We start from the raw sequence: 20,989 nt of genomic DNA, 5'->3' as shown, positions 1-20,989 counted from the left end.
CCACAAATATTTTGGTACTTTGGTACTTCAGTGCTTGCCTACATGGTGGCTGAAAATTTGATACTTAGCCTATTCCTGGTCTTCCACATTGAAATGTTGCAGCTCAGTAGCCACTGTCTGGAAAAAAAAACCCTTCTGTTCTTTGGTGTCCCATTTTGGGCAGTAAAAGACAATTCCAATGTTTTTGTAGAGCGTTGTGCACATGAATTATGTTTCTCTGAACAACCTCCTAACAGGAGTATGCGCTGATTTATACTATACTGATTTATTTCTTTCAGTCTGGAGGCTGCAGCCCCTAGAGCACAGCCAGTCACCTCTCCCATGCCTGTGCAGAGCCCAGAGGATGTAGCACTGACTCTGGTTTGTTACTCCACAACCTCTGGCTTTGTCAAGCTCTCCTGCTCAGTCCTATGGACCCCAAATGCATTTGTCCAGTGATAATGGAAGTCAGTGGTTTACTGTTGCAAACTTTGTCATAAATGAGTATTTCTTTAGTTAATACCACCCTTTTAGTTACAGCTGGCAGCTGAGGCAGATGTAGTAACTCACAATGTTTCCTTGCAGTAAAGCAGAAAAGAAAGGGGAAAATGAATCAAAGGCTCTTTGTTTTCTCTGGACATGACTCATTAGAAACACTTCTCTCCACTATTGCTGTGTGCAAACTTCTTAAGAGGATCTGGCTGTCTTGTGGTCTCTGAGCAGATGGTAGGAATTATATTACAAGTCTGATGAGTTGGGTTTTTGATTGTGTCGGGGTCTAGTTATAATGAATGTATTACCTGCTAACAGCCTCCTGTTTGTCGTGGTCCTCTACCCACCAGACTAATCAAGACCTTACTCCATGCCAAGAACAGGGAAACTCTCCAAAGCCTTTCCTGGTCCACTGAGGTCATGGAAAAGGCTGCAGTGTAATGTGGCAGTGTCCTTAATGATGTAATTTTACTTTGGTTGTCTCTTTTCCCATGTGCTGATTTAGCCCTGCTTAGCTTGTGAGATCTGGTAGGAATACTGGTTCTTGTGGTTAAATTCTAGCTTTGATATCGCTACTGCCTCTTTCCTTTCCCTGAAAACCAAACTCTCAATTAATGGACTACAGCTGTGACAACACAGAAGCGCTCAGCTAGGTTTGTGTGTTTCCTGGAGCTGTTAAGGGAACTAGATCACAAAGCTGAGTAGTACTGAAAGCCTGGTTATTCTAACACACCAGTTTTTACTCAAGAATAAAGAACCACTAGTAAAATACTTTTTCTATCTGTCCTGCTGTACCAATCTGCTCTTGGAACTGCTACCATTCCTTTCCCCCCCAACATTTTTATCTGCAGCTTCACAACCTGTTCTTATCTGTAATTACTCTTTCAAAGAGCCATTTGCAGCAATAATGGATCGTGTTGCTAAATCACGACTTTATTAGGCAAACTGTCAGGAAATGTATTATCAGAGAGAATAATTTTCTTTGTGTTCCACTCCTGTTAACAGACTTCAGTGGATGGGAGAGTATATCTGAAAACTGTAACTGACTCAGAAGCCAGTTTATTTAATTTGCAAAGCCTGGAGGGTATTTGGCCATCTGCTTCCTGTTTAAACTGAGCCTTTTGGAAAACCTGGCCTGACCTTGCCAAAAGGATAGTTTGGATCTTTTATAAAAATTGAGACCCAGGAAACATGATTTAATGAGAAACTCATCACTCACAGCCCTTAATCAACATGGAAAACCAAAACAACAGAGCTTGGAAAAAGCAAGACTTGACCAAAGCAGTGAAACTTCAGCCAAGATATCATTAGACTTTTTGGCTGTCTGACCCAGGAGATGAACTGTAGTCAGGGCTGGGCTGTGATGACTCAGGGAGCTCTCTGCATGTGGGCAGGCCCAAGCAGTTCAGGCTGCACGTGTCAGCAGCATTTGAGAGAGCACTTTCCAATACTAACTGATGAGTTAGTGTCTGTGGCAGGCTGGGGAGGTGAGCTCTGGAAACTTGCAGACTAACTTTTGGAACTTCTCCTGACTATAGCCCCTTTGTTGCTCTGGTGCTTTTTGTTTGTTTTGGTTTTATTTCCCAAGGGAGTCAGCATGTTTGGTGGTCTCCAGTTAGAAGAGCTGCTGGCTATACAACAAGACTTCAGTGTAGCCCCTTATTGTCTCAACCATGGATATTTTTTGTGCCTAGGAGGGAAGCATGGGAGGGCTGGAACTGAGGAGTGGGAGATTGTCTAAGATCCTCATTGTGTTCAGGGCCTTGGCCTGCAGTTGTGGTTGCTTTCTGCTTTTACATCAGTTCATACCAACATACAGATTCAGCTGTGAGAGCTCTCAGAATTCAGCACTCACACCTCATTTGTCAATCACACCCTTTACACTGCAAAGAAAAATTAAATTTTCTCAGCTGCCATAACCTTTTCTCCCCCACATATATTCCTTCCCCAAATACTTCAGCTGTTTTGTTTCCACAGCTGAATTCTGGCCCCATCTTCACTGCAGCAGCTATCCAGGCTGCATTGGCTGCTGGAATGTCTGTCTAATAGGAGCAGCTATGAATGCTGCTCTGTGTCCTGGGACTTTGGGAATTGGTACACCTGAGAGTTAGTGAAGGTCCAATTACCATGGGTACCTTGTACAATCCTGATACAGCTTCTGTGCTATCTCTTCTAAATTTCATAAAAGACAAATTCCATGTACTCAGTCCTTATAGCTATGGTGCTGACTGGAGACTGTCCCTGTTAGCTTTTAGTTTGTGCTGTCTGCCCTTTCAAGACACTGAGTAGTATCTAGCTAAAGTATTTCAAGGACTGGAAGCAATCTTGTGGCAACTCCCTAGAAAGAAAGGTTGATGGCCGAGGAAAAAAGGGCTGCAGCTTGTCAATCCACATTCTGCAGAAATTTGCATACTGCAGCAATTCTTGGATTAGTGTCAGGGAATAAGTGGCATTAACAGTTAGATGTATGGAATTGCTCCCTTGTTTCGAAGAGAGAGTTTTCCAGACATCCTTGGTATTTAAGGAGCTTCCCTTATATCCCTTTTCCAAATGGATATAGATAATTTTCCTATATAACTCAACTACTACTTGAAGTTCAGATATGGGCAGGAAAAACCCATTTGTAACGTATTTGTGGTATTTCTTGTCACTTAACACTTTACACATTTCTGCTCTCTTCTCATCATAGCACTTAACAATTGCTGAATACCAAACTCCCTCAAACTTCCCCCTAATTTCCTGGTGTGGCAGGAGCTGAGGGTTTCCTTGTTTATTTCCCTGTCTGAAATACAGCTCTCCTGAACCATCTGAGGGTTCTGGTGTGGCTGCAGCAGGAAGTGTTGCCTTCACATTGGAGAATGAGATGGAGATCAGGAGCTGTTAAGGGCCTGTGGCTTAGTCAGAGGCAGGAACTGCTGACTCTTAGTTGAATGCTCAGTCTGAGGCTGCTCCTAAGTGTCCTAGATGTGTTGCCAGTGGTGAAAGGAAGTCAGTGTTCAGTCTGCTTACATTCATTTTTTGGATGGCTTTTTATAGGAGAAGATCCCATGACAAAAATACACACCCACATACATAGAGTGCATCATCAGCCTGCCTCATGCAGCTCAGGGAAGAGGCCAGGGGAAGAAGAGCACATGTGTGAATGGAGATACAGGAGATGAAATAAAAGGGACACAAAGAGATCCTCAGGAGCAGAAGCATTAGAAGTACCCTTTGAAACTTGTAGTTTGAACAAATCTTGAGTATAACTGCAGCTAAACTATCAGATGTTAAAGTAGGGAATCCAGGGGAATCTCTACCTTATCCTCCAGTGGCAAATATTGCTGCTTTAAACGAAAATATTCCAAGTTACTACATCTCCCTCATTTGAAGTATATTCATATACTTGAAATACATGAATGAGAAAGTTTGGTGCCCAGGAATCCTGTGAATGCTCACAAGATACCAAGTATGAAATCTTGGCACACACTGAGCTTTGCACAAAGAGACAGCAGACAAATTTGGTATTAAATTTTCCTGGCTGTTACTGTTTGTGTCCAGGAGATGTCACTGAGAATCTGTAACAAACCAGCCTAACTGGTACCTGCTGGTCTAGAGTGCAGCAGTCTGGGGAAAGCCTGACCAAACTTGCAAGACAGCATATTCTACATCAGTGCTGACTGCAGACAGTGCAGCTGGAAGTCCAGCTGCCATGCATCAGCATTTGGCATCACCGCAAGGCCAGTGGGGAGGTCAGTGTGGGGGCTGTGGCTCTACTCAACATTTGAAATCCAGTTTAGTGCAGTGTGAATAATGGGTTTCTTGCTTTCCCTCCTGGTTGAGACACTTTTGAGTCTCTGTAGGTCTGTTTTCTCCCTAGCAAGGTGAGTTTAGTGAATGATCTCACACAACTGAGTCATGTTCAGGTGTAATGAAAGCAATAACCAACCTTCAGAAAGGAAAAGAGGGGCTAAAGGTAGTGTGCTGATACCATGTCACCAGATGTCAAGAAGAAAAAGGGTTTCCTTTTTCAAAATTCCTATTTTCTAGAGCTCTGAATTTTACCTTGTGCAAACATTGTATTCCACAGCACTCCAGCTCTCCATGGTCAGAAAGGATTTTAAATATTCCAGCTGAGGCTGTGAGGACAGGGCAGAGGCAGGATCAGGACTAGCAAGGGACCGTCCACTCTGCAGAGAAATAGCCAGGAATTACTGGAGCACCTCCTTGCAATGACCACCAACAGAGCAGGAGAAACTGGTTTGTGGCATCAGCTGTGGTTATCAACAGGGAAAGGCAATGGTGGATGGGAGCAGCCTGGAAACAGGGATTATTTATGGGGATTTAGAGGGTGCTTTCAAGGAATGAGAATGGGCTTTTTTCCCCCACTCCCACGCTCCTAATGGGATCATTTATTGGATATTTTCCCAAGGAAGGTAATTTGCTGCCTCACAGCTTCCTCTTTACTAAAGAGAAGCCCAGAAACTGGCTGTCCCTTGGGCAGGGGTCCTCTGTGTGTGATAAATGACTCAGAAAACTGTGTCTGCAGCAGAAATACACTCAGTATTGGGCTGTTAGAGAATTCCTATAAAAATTGCAGAGAAAGGAGAAAGACTCAGGGAAAATAGCCTTGATACCCTGTTTAAGGAGAACTAAGCAATAAGGTACCTGTAACAAAAGCTTTGTTTCATCATGTTGCTTTATGTGCTGCTGCCTCGTCAGTCTGCTCTCAGCTTTGAGCCCAAGCTGGTGAGAAAACCCCTCATAACTTCTGTGTGGTTGGAGCTGATGATGATTACTGGATGTGGGTGCTTTACAAGGAGAAATGTGCCAGTGTTTCCCACTTGAGTACTGTCCAGTCTGTCCAAAGTCATCAAATCACCTTCTAAACTCTTTTTTTTTTTTTTTGCAGGAGGAAGAGGGAAGGATGGGGCACCCATTATAACCTTTCCAGAATTTGCAGGATTCAGTGAGATACCTGATGATGATTTTCTGAATGTGGTCACTTATCTAACCAGCATTCCCAGGTGAGACTAAGCACAAATTTCAGCTGATTTCCTAGAGAGTTTTGCTTCCCCAGTGGCTCTCTGATTTTAGTGGTGCTACCAGGACATACTCGTGCCTCTGCATCTCTCCAGTCATTATGAAACTTCCCTGTCCTCTGGAGGCCCTAGGAATTGTGTCATGGAAAAGAGAGCTTCACACAGGGCAGGTTGAACTGAATTGAAACAGGAATAGATCTGAAGAGCAGCAGCAAAGATGGCAGATCAAAGGGAGCTAAAAGGGGTTGTTTGTGAGAAGCCTCAGGGGCACTGGATGTAACGAGGGATGGGTTACTTCAGGAAGGAGCCATACTCCTCATGATTTACACAGGCCCCATGACTGCTTTTTCTCTGAGTGCACCTTTCTGTGCAGCTTTCCCTTTGCTGAGAAAGCAAGTGAGGTGCCCCACTGACAGGATTCTGGCAAGCACCATGTGCTTTCAGGTTCTTTATTTCTTTGGAGATTGCTCCACAGCCGAGATGTTTTCCTTGCTTTTTGCCTGCAGCTTTATAAGGATAGTGAAAGAAACTGACTTTCCCTGCTCTGAGGAAATGTGCTAAGGCCTGACTGCTGAATTACTTTTTGCTTATCAAAGAGAGTTTAATATTTTTTCAGTCCCCTGATCCTGTCTCTAGACCATGGCTGCTTGTGCTAGTGAGAAGCACAGCAACGATTTATCATTTCCTGTGGTCTTCTGCAAAAAGGTGCTCGGAGGATCATAGCAGAAAACGTGCCTCCTTCAAGTTTGAGTGAGATGTTTTACAGCTCCACCTATGTATTTACCAAGTCGTGGCCGAAGAGTTGCCAAAGCAAGCTGAGAGAAACCACGTACTGTGAACTTAACAGCTTCATTGTTTCACTCTGCTCTGTGGGACTTTCGTTCAGCCAGGGAAACTCTGTTTTGAGTATTTCCTTACTCCTTCAGGACTGGGAGGGTGACCAGCCCCAGGGTATATACAACAGCAACAGTGGCTGAGAAAACCATAAAAGTAGTTTTTCAGTTCTTTGTACTTGGTTTGCAGGGAGAAGATTCCCAGTGATTTTGTCACATGTGGGGAACCAGCATGTTACATTGTCAACATGATAGACAGAAATGCTTTGAGCTTCAGCAGCCTCTGTGAAGCCCAAAAGCACAGATGCATTCAAAAGAAGTTAGCCAAATTCATGAGAGATTGCTCCATCAATGGCAGCTGGACACAATGGCTCAAATACAACCCCAGGTTGAAGAAATTAATTTATTCCTTAATGCTGGGACTATATAAAGAGAAATACTGTCCTTCTCATTTTCTTGCTGCCTTTGTCTCAGCAGCCACTATCTACCAACACTGGGCTCAGGGTGTTGAACTAGATGGACTTTTGCTTTGTTTCAATTTCAGTTCTGTGTTTTCTTTTCTGCTGAGGAATCCCACAGCCATGTGTAAAGAATGAAGAATTGAGTTTCAAAACTTTGTAAGTCAGGAGAGCTGTGATATACCTATTTTACAGATGATGAGATATGTGTGAGTAATATCTCACTCTACAGACAGGATCACCAGAACTTGTGTTGAGTAAGTGACTGCTCAGTTTGCTCTAAATGACCTGTTCAAGGTCAAGCTGGGGTTTCAAGGTACATTTTCTGCATACCAGCACCTTGGTTTGGCTCTTAGGTTCATCACAGACCACACTGAAGGCATGTGAATTTTCCAGGAAATTTTCTAGTCTTTATTGCAGTGCTTTTAGAAAGATTGCCTGCGTTTTTTGAGTCACCATTTGAAACTTGCCACTATCTCTGTAAATGGTGAGGGAGAAAGAAGTTAATTTAGAAGAACCTGAGAAGCAAGCATGTGATTTATGACATAATTATATAGAGTTCAAACTCAATGAGGCCCAAGCTGTGGATCTATTTGGGTGCAGCAGAGCCCTGTCAATCTGCAGCTGGCTGGTCCATGCACACAGTGTCTCTGCCATGTACCTCAGCAAGCAGTAAAGGATGTGCATTGTTACTTTTGCCAGCACTGCTGTACTAGATAGTGCTGTGTGTAATATAACAGTATTCCTGTGTAATATCCTGAGTATTCCTGTGTGTGTAGTTTCACTGTAGTCGTCCATTTTTACTTTAATTCTCAAGAAAGGCGTAAGGGTATCCAACAAAGTGACTAAGAACAGAGAACTACCTTTAACTCTTCTGGAGTTACAAAGTTATGGCCATGAATCAGGTAAGATGAGGTATGGTTTTAAAAGCAGTTAATCCTATTTATCACAGAAAATACTTCCTTCTTCAGAGCTTAGTGAATCAGAGAAATCAGCATCATTTTCCAGGCAAATGTAGAGAGAATATTTGTCTTTTATAGTGTCTGATTTTGCATCCTGTACAATAATGTTCCTGCTAGTTGTGGAGATAAACTCTGGAATTGCAGATAACATCACTTAGTGTTTGTAACTTTCTGAGTCCCTCTGGAATGATTAATTTTGTATGCTCATCTGACGAAACATATGATAGGATTGAAGATCAGCCCAGTGAGACTTTTGTAACCTGATTCATTTTCCCTGTGGACACTTGCTCATGAGAGTGCTCCACCAAAGGAGTCTGCATACAAACACATCCACAGACACTCAGTAACATGGTGTATGCACATGCATGTCTCTGTGCATGCACTAGATAACTCCAGAAAGCCCTTTTTTACTTGCTTTATTCCATGGTCAGAATTCCTTTCTCTTTAGGTTGACATGGATTAAATACTTTGATAAACAGGTGTCCTTTTCTCCTTCCAAAAGAGGTCAGGAAATTCAACATCCTGAGTCAGTGTTCAAGGGCAAACCTGAATATAGAGCTGAGGATGGAAGAGTTCTGCTGATTGCAGATATTTCATTCAGGGAAAGAGAACCTTTGTGCCAGACATCTGTAAATCTGGGCAAATGTGCCAGAATTTATTTTGGAGGTAAGCCTGATGTTTATCTGCTCTTCAGGATTGTCTTCAAACCCTCCTTTTCAGAAAACTGGAGAAACCCTAATGCATTTTCATAATGAGGGTAGAGATATCACAGTACTGACACTGAGAAAATTGTTAGAATGTGTGTGTGTGTTTGTTCCTAAACAAACTTTCTCTGGATGCAAACTGGACTGGAGGTTCTCAGCTGTCCATCCATTTGTGCTGATGCTGCCATCTCAGCCAGACCTCTTCCCATGGCTGTGTGCCTACATCCATCCCTTGGAGCCAAATGACATTCAGACCTTGGCATGGCCTTTCAGCATGCTGGTGAAATAGGATCACTTGCTGACACTCTCTGTTTCCCTGGTTAAATTTAGGACTTCAGTCAGTCCTATCTAGCTAAAAAGAAAAAAAATCCACAAAACCCCCCAACAACAGCAAGAAACAAACAACCCCACAAACAAGCAAAACAACAAAAAAACCTCTACATCAAAAAGCGAACATACAAGTACCATTGGCTTATCTCAGTGACTACAACTGATGCTGTGCTGAACATCATTTGAAGGTGAAGGGCCCGGGTTGACACTTCTGTGTTTCATTTCTCACCCTTTCTGTAACAACCTGCAACACACACAATATCTTTGTTGCCTTTATTTGAACATTATCAAGGAATTTTATTCTGTGGAATATTTCTTGAGCTACTGAAAGATGTGTCTGTGTTTGTGTATATCTAAGACTACTGAAGAGTATGTATACATTTGTGTATTTATAAAAGGTAAACCCGATGAATTCTCTTCCCTGTGCTTGAGAGGCACTGTTGCAAACATATTTTCTGTTCTCTGCAGCGAGCTGCATGTTGCACTACTAAAGAGGAAAGGTCATGTATTGTCATTGAATTTTGAAATCCTCAGAGGAATGCTGTAAAAATACTGCATTGGAAAATTCAGTGAGTTTTTCTGTTATCAGTATGAACTACTAGGAGCATTCACATGGCATCCCAGTTTTGTACAATAACAAGTTTTTGATCCTGAAGAACTGCAGCAGGAGCTCAGAATTGTTACTGTGTTGATAGTCTTCAGTAGATTATTGACATGAGTTTGAATAAAATGACCCATGGAAACAGTTCCTGAGTTGGTCCTTGTATGGACAGTGGAATAGGGATCAAGGGAGATACTTTAAACTATTTTTCCCCTTAATCTGTGATAAGATGTTTGATTGCAGCATGTCCTTTGATTATGACATTTATACTCTTCCTGCCTGCCTGTGGTTTGTTCTGAGATGGCTGAGCCATCCTTCTTTAGTGAAGATTCTGGACACTCTGTGTGTACTTCTTAGCTTCTCCAATGCTGAGTGCTCTTGGAAGGCAGAGAGAGGAGCAGCCTCACTGAAACCTGGCACTCCAGAGTGGAATTTTTGAGAGGGAAAGAGAGGATGGGGTATTTATGAGGTCTACATAGGTAGAACAGAGCACCAAATCACTGCCTCCTAGATCCTCCTTGAAAAGCACTGAGAAGGAACAGGAACTGTTATTCTAGCCAATATGTTGAAAAGGATAGTTTGGAATGACTTGCAACCCCAGAACAAGTTTGTGATTGGCAAAATAGAACTCTTCATTTTCTGCTTTGCCTACCAGAATTCCTGGGGCTCTGTGTACACAAGTCAGGGGATACTGATGCCCTGGAGCTCAGTGCCCCTGTGTCAGCATACTTGGAGAATGAAGACTGTAGGGGGGTGTCTAATTTTGCAGAAAAAAAAAAAAATATCTGGGGGTTTTGTCTTCAAAAGACCACAGTGTAATTTGTGATCCTGAACTATTCATGTCACCTAGACTGGCAGAAGAGTAGCACAGCAGCTGAGAGATTCAGCAGATAAAATATTCATGTTTTGTGTAAGCTGCTAGCCTTATGCTGGAAAGAGAAATTTTGCTGGCTTTCCTTTTCATGTGCGTTTCTGCCAAATATTCATTCTTTCCACTGTACGTTGTGTTTTCATAATGGGCTCCGAGCGTGCTGTGACGGAAGCTGTGTTTTGCTGCAGTTCTCTGCCTTGGAACAGGAGTGTCTCCCTGTAACCCAGCACACCTATTTCATCTGTTTTGCAGTCTGGAGGCTGCCAGCATCGGATTCATCATCATCATAGACAGACGACGGGACAAATGGAGTGCAGTCAAGGCATCCCTGACACGAATAGCAGTAAGTGCTTGCTTTTGTTATTTATCTTCTAGAAATTAAAATTGTCTGCTGAACCTTCAGCACCCGATACAGCCTCCTGTGCTCATTTTAAGCTCCCATTTTCTGGCAGTGGATGCAGATTCTCCCTGGCTCTGCAGCTCATAAGTGTTAAATAAGAGAGGGAGGAAGCTGCAGAGACAAATTACACAGTCTTGTTTACTGCTGAAATAGGAAAAATTCCTTATTTTCTGGGTTGACTGCAATATAAATTCTAGTAATTTGAAGTTGGTTCCTAGAGGAGTATTAAGAGGTACCCCTTCTGTGCCCTGAGGAGGGATGACGTGGCCTGCTTATGAAAGAAATAGATCCCAAGGGATTTGTGTTTGCATAGTAGTAAATGATCTCTGTCAGAAACTCTTAATAGCTTATTTGCAAAAGTCAGAGCTGGGCATCGATGTTCAGTGCTAAAAAAAGCAGCTGGTTTTATACATCTCATACTAGGAGTATTTACTGTGAGAGGACCAAGCACTTACACACAGAGGTGTAAGATGGTGGGATGACAAAGGCGACTTTAAGTTCTTTCAAGTTATTTAGACAGAAATGTTTTTCATTCTCCGGCTTTTTTGCTGCTCTCTTCAAGAAATTGTTCCTTTTTTTATGCTTGATGACCTCAGAGGAGTGTGAGAGATGTAGGCTGGGTGTTGCAGGCAGGGCCATATCTGATGAACATGCTGAGTGTCTGCCTGTGTGTAAAAATATGTGAGGTTAAAAAGATTCAAAACCCTTTGCACAGTGAATAGGTAGGTCAGCCTGGGGAATCCATCTGTGCTACCAGCTTCCCTCACCAGTCCAACGTGGGCAGCCAGCTTTGCCCTCTAGTGGCTGCAGCCTGAAAAATGGGAAAACTTCTGGTGCGGTGGTGCAAGTGGGACTTGGTGGGATTCGGGTCTGGGGGAGAAAGGCAATAGTCAGGAACTTTGGAGCTCTGTGATAAATCTGTATCATGAAACAGCATGTGGGTGGGCAGTAAAATACATGGGTCAGTCTTCCTATTGGATTTGGAAATAGTGACAATGAGCACATGCTGAATGGACCAGCTGAGGCAATGAGCAGCTGGACTGAGCAAGATTCAGAAGTCCTACCTGCTTTGCCCTGCTGGTGAGGAAACACTTGGCTGAAAATTCCCTTGTAAGCTAGAAATGTACCTTCTAAGAATTCTATATTTCTTGCAGGGAGCATTTCCAGGGAACCTGCAGCTGGTGTTTGTCCTGAGACCCTCCCGCTTTATCCAAAGGGCAATCGCTGACATTGGCATTAAACTCTATCGAGATGACTTTAAAATGAAGGTACCGGTAAGCATGCAGTTTTTTGTCCATGCATTTTCTTTTCTCCATTTCTGCAGTTCTGGGCTGTCAGCAATTTCCCATAACCCATGATTGCAAGTGGCACCTGGGGCCTTTCATCTCAGTCTGTGTGGTGATGCCAAAGAGTTATTTAGCAGTGGATGGTTCATAGTGTTTAATGGACATGTTCCCACGTCCAGTCGAGCTATAAAATATGGCTCAGATTTTAAGTACTGGCATTTTAACTCAGTGGAGATGTTCCCTTCATGTAGGCAGAGGTAGATCCCACTCCAGTGACAAACATAAGTAGTCAGGCCTACAGAGCAGCAGAAGCCCTGGGTTGAATTCTGCACTGTTTGATGGGTTATCCATGGCAGCTCTGACTGTCCCTCTAACACTGCTTATTCTGAATGTATTTTATGATTCCCGTGCCCTCAAGATTCAGAGTTTGTGTTTTAGTTATTTTTATATGCACTTGGCATATGCTGTAGCTTGATGAGACTGTGATATGAAGAAGGTTATCAGTCCTGAAAGAGTTGGAGATTATTCTGTGAGGGGTATTTAGGAGTTGTTTTTAGCTGCATGTTTGCATGTGGTGTCAAAATTTTAAAGTTTTATAAATAAACTTGAATTATGATTATTGGTGATATTTCATCCTGGATCAGACTCATACTGTGTTTCACAGTGACTTTACTGGAGGGATTTCAGATGACTGCTTTGAATTTTGCTTTCGGGGTTATGTTTTTTTGCAAAATACTTATGGCTCTCCTCCAACAAATTCTAGCTCCGTTGAAACTCAAGTTTGAAGTTCAGGTGTTTAAAACACTTTCTGCTTCTCCTGAAGTGAGAGGCAGCAGCTATTTATTACAGTGCATACAGGAAAGGAACCATGAATAGATATTTGGTTATAGTGGTAAAATTGTAACTTTTACTGTCATTTGGTAAGGGTGGCTTTTTGGTAAAATGCAAACTTGATGAAAAAAATTACATTTGAATGCAAACCAAAATATTTTATAGTAGTTTAAAAATGGATGTACCTATATTTAATATGCCACAATCTGTTGCTATAGCAACCTTTCTACCAGTGACTGCAGCCCAGAAAGGGACTACTTCATCAAGGACTGGCATTTTCCAACAGTTCAGCATTTCCTATACTTTTAGCCATTTATTTGACATCAGAGTTGCATTTCAAAACTTGGAAGGGATCAAAGTTGGAAGGGAGGTTAGTTCTAGGCAGGGGTCAAGCACTGCATTAAGTATGAAATACTAACTTATCTTTCTTATAGGCAGGAAAATCAAGGTGTCAGTTTAGTTTGGGGTTGTCTTGGATATTTTGAGCCATCCTGGGTATGTCCACAGAGCTCTTAGAGAGCAGCCTTACAAAAACTAAGAGCATGACACACTTGCTGCCTCCTGCCCAGATATCTGTAGACAGCCTGTCAGATTTATAGACAGGCTGCCCACATATGTCTGATGCTATTCTAAGTTACTTAGGGTTGTACTACAGATGTTGTAAGTTCCTGGGGTCTGTCATGCTCTCTGGAGGGGCTTTTCTCTTGTGTTGCAGCCCATCCTAAAAATACCATCTGGGCATGTCCTGCATACCCCAGTTTCAGAGGAGGGTAGTTACTGAGAACAATATCTGTTTGTTCTCCTTGAAAACAGCATCCTAAATGCCAAGCAAGAGAACAGCACCACAGAGTTCTTGTTCCATGGGAGATGTGCTTACTCAAGGAATTAGGAATCAGTACCTACCTTCAATATCACCATGATCTTTTAAATTGTTTGCAGGTTGTTTGTTTGTGTTGTGTGTTTGGCTCTATGACAACATTCATGCCGTAACTGGCCCGTGGATGGGTGGCATTTCCTATCACAGCTGTGAGTCAGGACCAAGACATGAGCATTCAAAAGGAGCTCCAAGAATATTGTGTGTGTTTGTTAAGGAAACATTTGTTTAATAATTTATTTGAGCTATCAGACTGCAAATATGCTCAGTAAAATAGATTTGCTGGGTTAAATCAATACTGGAATGAGTAGGAACCAGAAGGTCAAGCAGGAGCTGGAAATAAAGGCTGAAATAACCAACCAGACACAAAAAGGAAATGCAGGATTTATATCACATTGACATACAAATGTGGGTAATAAAACCTCATCAAATAAATTTCTATTGGGATAGTGATTTGATTAGATATCACTTTACAGGATCAAGATATAGAAATATAGGAGACACAGCAGGGTTCATCTGAGATTAAAATCTATGAATTCAAAAGGAACACCCAGAGATGCAGCCAAGGAACCTCCCATCATAGAAAGTGAATTAAAGCATCTTCAGAACATACATAAAAGTCTGAACAATCTGTCCATAGCAAGTACTTCCTTGAGCTTTTTAGTCTGTGACTTCTTTTTGACAGCCTAACCCATCCGGAAGCAGCCCCCCACAGTTCCATTTCCACACTGACCCTTCTCTTCTAAACTGCTGCTCCTGTGCATTCCCCAGCTGACTGACTGTGGCTGTCTCCTGTCTGGCAAGCAGCATGGGAGATGCTAATGCTCTCTCAGATTGGTTTTTTAGATGGATGCTGGGTTTCTCAGAGGCTTTCTCCTGCAGGAATGCTTGTGTGGTGAAGACCCACACCCTGTTGGGTAGCACCATAGCTGGCAATATTAATAGGTTTGTTTAGTGGCTCATGCTGAGCATACCAGGTTAAAACAAACATAAAATTCTTTCTAAAAGAAAACTGCATGACAGTGTACCTCTGTGGTTTCCCTGAGGTTTGAAGTATCAGAAAAGTTCCAACTTGTCAGCAACATCTCTGATGGGGAAGAGCTACAAAGCAGTTAAGATTTACTTTTTCGAATGTGATTTCCAATTCAGAATTAGTGCATAGACTTTATGTTCCAGTATGAGGCCTTTTCAAGATTATGCAGCTTTTTGAACTTTCTGGCTTTGATCATAACAGAACAGTGTTTCATAACACAGTCAGGGAACAGTTTTTCCTTTATCTTTGGCTGAGATACCTTTCTCTGCCACAGTTTTTTCACCAACTAGATCTCCTCGTTTCTGTGTTTAAAGACAGGGGTTAAGGAGAAGATGAACTGCTGGAAGTGAAAAAAAACAGAGTGAGGGCCTAGTTGAGAATTTTCAGCCCGTATGGCTCCCAGGGGCCAGATGCATCCTCCACTATATTCTTGTATCCAAGTCAGGTTAAAGTCTGGATGGATAGACACTACATGTGGTTTTAAAAACTAGTTTCACGATGGGTTAGGAGGGTAATGGTAATGGGGCATACTCTGCCTGGAAGTGGGCAACAAGTGGAGTGTTGTAGTGATACCTGCTAGGACCTGCCCTGTTTGATGTCTTCATCAGTGACATGGAAGAGGCAACAGGCTGCACTGTCATCAAGTGTGCAGATGACACTAAAGCAGGAGAAGCAGATGGTAAACTACAAGACGGGGCCATTGGAACAAAAACTCAAGGAATGGGCTGACCAGCATATTATTTTTTTATATACAAAAGGGGTAAAGCAAAGTCCTGCAACTGGGAAAGAGTTTCCTTCCACAAGGATTTTCTTACTCAAGAAATAACTTATGTTCTTCCCTTCCAACAACACAACAGTTTTGTTGTTGGCAATGATTCACAGTTTAGCCTGACTATCTGGGGAGTATCTCTGCAGAAAAGGAGCTGGGAATTTGGTAGACAGCAAGTGTACCTGAGGCAGAGTGTGCCTGGCAGCAAAGGAAGCCACCAGCATCCTGCATTAACAGGAGCAGTATTAACAGGAGCAAAGCCAATGGGTTGAGGCAACCACTCATCCCCCTTTACTTGGCTCCAATTAATTCACATCGAGAAGATCCTGAGTTTTGGTTGCTCCAGCACAAGAAAAATATTAACCTGGAGTAATCTTGGAGAGCCAAGAAGGTCAGGACTTGGAGCATGTGCTCTGTAAGAAGATGCTGAGGGAATTGTGCTTGTCTAACGTGGATAAGGGAAGGCTTAGGAGGGTTAATGTGACATAGCAGCAGCTTTCCAGTCCCTCCAGGTTACTGGGCACTGCAGCCAGCTTGTCAGTGGTGGTAGGATAAGAAATAACTGACATCAAGTGAAACAAGGGCAGCTCTGACTTGACATAAAGAAAAACTTTCTCACCACAAAGACAGTCAGGCAGCAGACCAGACTGCCCAAAGAGGTGGTACAATCTCAATCCTTGGATGTTTCTTAGTCTTAGGTGGATAAAGACCTGAGCAACCTGGTTTGTTCTCACAGCTGACATAGCTTTGAGAAAAAAGTTGGACTAGAGAGCTGAGGTTCCTGCCAACCTGAATTATTCTAGAAAGATTCTGTAACAAAGATCAGCTAAAAAATTGTTTGAGTTTGTTCTTGAGGCTTTTCTTAGAGCACTCATAGCCTAGAATATGCATCCTCTTGTCTCCATACATCTGCACTCATCTCACTGTCCACAGTGTTTGTCAATGTACTTACCATGCTCCATTGGAGCCTGCTGACATGCAGAGCCAGTTAAGCTTTCTTTAAATAGGGTCAAGTAACACATTTGACATGTTTTTGACATTTATTTATTTAAAAATCTTAGTCATTTGTGCTCAACTTTTTATTCTTCTGTTGCTGAAATCCTGGCAAATCTTCTAGCTGTTGGAACAACAATAAATGAGTGTTACTTGTGTAACTACTTGTGTTGACAAATTTACAGTGGTTGCCAAAAGTTAATGCTGCTTATCTGAAGCTGAGCTCAAATCTTGTTTGGCTTTCTTCAAGCAAGTCTAGTGGTAAGGAGATTCTAAAGTAAAAGAATTTATCTAGGTGTATTTCTCCTTTCTCTTTCATTATGATTTTAAATGGAAAAATGCCAGTGAATTCAGTGAACATGCAGTGCCAAAAAAAATCAGAAAACGTAAAGAAAAATCTTATTCTCAATGGTTTCATTTCAGCACTTCCCTGGATCAAGTGGTTTGTGTTGAAGAAGCTGTTTAACTTGCCTGTGTCTCCATTTCCCTGTAAATAAATATTATCTAGATAATAAATTATGTTATGGAAGTTTGTGTGAGCATTATGAGTACCATACTTTTGCTCTTGATGCACATGCAAAATGAGTCAGCCCAGCAAGGAGGAAGATGATGTCAAACCGAGGTGTAGTTCAAGAATGTCCATGTACACATTGAGAAGGCAAAATATAGGGAAAATAAACTTTCGCCATGGCATGAGAAAATGTAAAATGAGAACTGATGGCCTCTGGTGGAACTGCAGTGGTCATCTATGTTCAGGCAAACCCAGATCCTAGGAACAATGATTGAAAGGCTCGTTATTTCTCTCAGTCCAGTGTGTTTGGATTCCTTTCAGATCATCATGTTAAATTCTGTCTCTGATCTGCATGGCTACATTGACAAGAGCCAGCTGACCCGGGAGCTGGGAGGGACCCTGGAGTACGGCCACAGCCAGTGGATCCATCACCGCACGGTGAGTGCTGCTCTGCGCATCTGCACCACAGCTGCCCAGGCACAAATGCAGAGCAACCACTAAGCAGGAACTTTTCAGTTGCATTACAGCCTCTGAATTCTGCTAGGGACTCATGGAAAGAGGAAATCCATGACTCAAACAGAGAAAGGCAATGCCCCAAAAGTTTGTAATGGAAGCAGTAATTGTATCTCACTGTGTACCTGGCCCAGGGCCTAACAGTGTCGTGGTATTCTTACTCAGCAAGGCCTTCTCTTGCCTTTTCAATAATTGATGGGATTCATAGGCCCTCAGCTGAAATTGAAAATAGGCTGTAGCACTTTGCGGACTTTATACAAAAATCTCACTTTAATGATTAATTATGTCCATGCTTTTAAGAGAATAAAAATACTCAGGGCGCTATATTTTATTTTTCATTTCTGTACTATACAAGCATGCTGGGTCTTATTTTGGGTAACTGAAGAACAGTTGCTAGTCGGAAGGCAGAAAGACTTTTTTATTCTGTTGAGGAAACTTGTACAGGTTTGATTGCTCCCTTTTTGGGCTAGTTAATGCATTTCAGTGTCTGCTTCAAAACAATGTAAACAATTCATTATGGTGCCCTGTTAAGGTGACAGTTCACAACAAACAGACTCCAAACTCCAGCACATTAGCAGACAAAATATTGTTTCATTCTTCCTAAGCAAAAATGTGCTAAACTGGGTCATGATCCTGGAAAAGTAATTAATTTCACAGAGAGTTTATACAATGTTTGTGTCTCTCTTTGTGGGCCTACTTGCAAGATTGATAAATTAGAGCCCACATCCAATGTAAGCCTCAATGTTTTGCAAAGTTCTGAGCAGCCCTGGGTGTGAGTCTGTTGTTGCTGATGAGCAGGTTACACCTAACCCGTAAAAAGAGCTTTTCTGAGGTAATTTAAGTCAAACCACTTTTGTCATTTTCTTGCTATAGTTTTTTTTTGTGCTTTGCTGTCCTTATTAAATTTTAGTCTCCTTGAGAACCACCAAATATTTCAGGCTTCTAAATATGCAAACATAGAATCTAAATTTCGTCTAACATTGATTTTCTACATTTATAACTGTGTTGACTATAATGAGGTTGGGGTTGAGATGAGTTAACAGGCTTATGTGTCAAAAGTATCAAAAATATGAAACTGTCCTTGCAGGAAGGGGGAGTGTGAAGAAATGAATCATCTATAAGAGCTTTCAAACAGCAAAAGGTCTGAAAATGTGAAGGGGGATAAAAAGAGGCACAAGAAAGGTTGTATTATCTATTAATGACAGGGGTTTACATAAAGCAATAATACATATTTTGGTAAAATATGCAAACAAAATGAGCCAAGAATTTACAGGAGTAGGGCTATGTAATCCCCAGAGGTTTTGGTTAAATTTGTTAGAAAAAATTTTACCAAGCACAGAGACTGGGAAAAAACCATTCACAGATGTAACTTGGGAACATGGAACAATTTATTGCTCATATACACAAGAGAGAGTGGGGGCAAGCAGGCTATTAAGTGAAACACTGACAAGTTCATGGTGCAGTCAGCCAAGGAATATCTGCTGGATAAGAGGCTGTCATCAGGGAAGTGTCAGCTTCCATGGCACCTTGAAACAATCTGACTTCCAGTCATGCTGAGTATGGTCTTCAGGCCTTTTGCTGCTTCTCTCAGTGTTATCATGTCTTGTCCTGGCAGTTCTTTTCTTCTGAAAAAGCTTTAAACTCTGGCTAAATGGCAGTGACACAGCAACCTCCTCGCATCATTCACTCTCCTCTCTTGGCTGCCAGGAGCCTGTGGACTTTCTTGCCCCCAGAGTGCATTTTTGGCTTTCAGTAAATGGCCTTTGGTCAGGGATGGCCATGTCTGTGTTGCAGTCAGAAGTGTGACATTTCAGCCAACTCTAATCCAGTAGTTTCAGTGCTGAGAACAGCAGCATACAGCTGCAGAGCACCAACATAGAGCCTGTGTGGGTCTATACTGCTTGTGCTGAAAGCAGACATGAGTTTATGGGGGAAAAGGGAAGAAGGCTGTGAACTCTGCTAGCATTCCTTCATGGGGGCATGTTTGAGATCACAAATGTGGGCTAATTACTCTCTACACCTTTTGAATGATGATCTACCTCCAGTTTGTTTTTCACTGAGCACACAGCATAATTTCATCTGTCATGGTCGCAAGCAATGAATTCCCATCATTGCTGGAGAAAGGAATGCAGTGTGCAACAACTACATAGTGTTTGATTGGGTGTAAGAGCATCCCTCGTGCTTGTTGACTGACTCAGACCTGTGGGGGATTAGATAAAAAAGTACAAAGAATAAAGAGCTACACAGAACAACACAGCCACCCCCAAATTTCGGCATGATCACGGAAAAACATCCCAAGTAGTTATTTGCTACTAGATATAAAGGTTTTAATCCCATGTCAGAGGTCTGAACATTATATTCTGCTCTGAGAAGGTATCATTGTTTTTTTTTTTAGCTTTCCTCATTCCCCATTCTTCATTAAAACCAGATTTCTGACAAGTTTTGTGTTGGTGCACCCAAGTGATAAACAGCAATGATCCCATGAATTTATGCATTTTAACTGTATTTGTAGTTACTTGTTCCTGTATTTGTGTACTAGCATGGACAGATGGGAGGAAGGGACTAGAATGCATCTTGTACAGATAGTCAAGATGGAGATGCACATATTCAGAAGTCAGGGGAAGACAGATTACTGCTGAGTGAACAATGGCTGTATAAATATAAAGGCTTTGCCCTATATATTTTAGTAGTGTTCTCAACTTAAATAAAGCCTTAATTAAAATTTTAAATGCAGTAGAATTTCCCAGCAAGCATGGGCAGAGGATCTGAAGTTCCAGGCCTGCCTTTGAAGCTGATGTCCTCTGTGGTTTCATTATGTCTGCGGAGCTCTGGGAGTTCCCCGTTGGCTCACAGAGGTGACAATATGTGCAGACCTGTGAAAAGGTCATTTGTGACACATGGTTTAATTTGTAACTTTAAGCACATCCACCCAAAAAAAGGCAATGTGACCAGCTTTATAAGAATGTAATACTTGCAGCATGGTGTGCCTGAAGCATGAAGTGTTGTTAAAGGGCTAAGGGTCAATAACCAATCTGTGACTTTATGCTTTTGCTTTTCCAGGCTATTGAAAACTTTGCAATGACAGTAAAAACAACAGCACAGATGCTACAGAGCTTTGGAACAGACTTAGCAGAGACTGAACTTCCCAACGATGTGCAGTGCACAGAGGAGCTTCTCTCCTCTCACGCCGAGCACCACAGCAAGCTGAAGGTGATTGTTGCCCTACGATGGCTCCAGCAGTGTAATAGATGAGCTCTGACCTAACCTATTGCCATCTCTTGGCAATCCATTGTCTGGAAACCACTGAGGAGGAGGACAGACACCTGGGCTCAGGAGGTCAATTTGATTCAGCTGTGGAAAAAGGACATTTTGCAGCCTCAGGAATGCTAGAATGGGAAAGTGTCACTTCCACTGTGTGAGAGGGAGTAATGGGGTCACATCTGGATAGCATGGGCCCTTGATGAAGAGTTCATCAGAAAGGATGGACTTATATTGGAGCAGAAACAGAGAACACCTGTGAGGATAGTC

The 20,989-nt window shown here is 42.2% G+C and overlaps 1 protein-coding gene across 7 annotated transcripts in view; it reads left to right on the top strand.

Moving 5' to 3' along the window:
• MCF2L2 (MCF.2 cell line derived transforming sequence-like 2) overlaps positions 1 to 20,989 on the top strand; it is a 151,903-nt gene that overhangs the window by 37,953 nt on the left and 92,961 nt on the right. For 6 of the 7 annotated variants that reach the window (XM_030954012.1, XM_030954017.1, XM_030954015.1 and 3 more), the window contains exons 3-7: positions 5,363 to 5,477; positions 10,504 to 10,594; positions 11,806 to 11,925; positions 17,270 to 17,386; positions 20,522 to 20,671. In XM_030954012.1, coding sequence (XP_030809872.1) covers positions 5,363 to 5,477; positions 10,504 to 10,594; positions 11,806 to 11,925; positions 17,270 to 17,386; positions 20,522 to 20,671 — 593 coding nt within the window. The remainder of the gene's footprint in view (positions 1 to 5,362; positions 5,478 to 10,503; positions 10,595 to 11,805; positions 11,926 to 17,269; positions 17,387 to 20,521; positions 20,672 to 20,989) is intronic. The other variant, XM_030954013.1, reaches the window with a different exon arrangement.

The sequence above is a fragment of the Camarhynchus parvulus genome, chromosome 9 (genome assembly GCF_901933205.1).
Source record: "Camarhynchus parvulus chromosome 9, STF_HiC, whole genome shotgun sequence".
Classification (NCBI taxonomy): domain Eukaryota; kingdom Metazoa; phylum Chordata; class Aves; order Passeriformes; family Thraupidae; genus Camarhynchus; species Camarhynchus parvulus.
The sequence above is the reverse complement of the archived record's forward strand: the minus strand, read 5'-3'. Positions and strand labels throughout refer to the sequence as shown.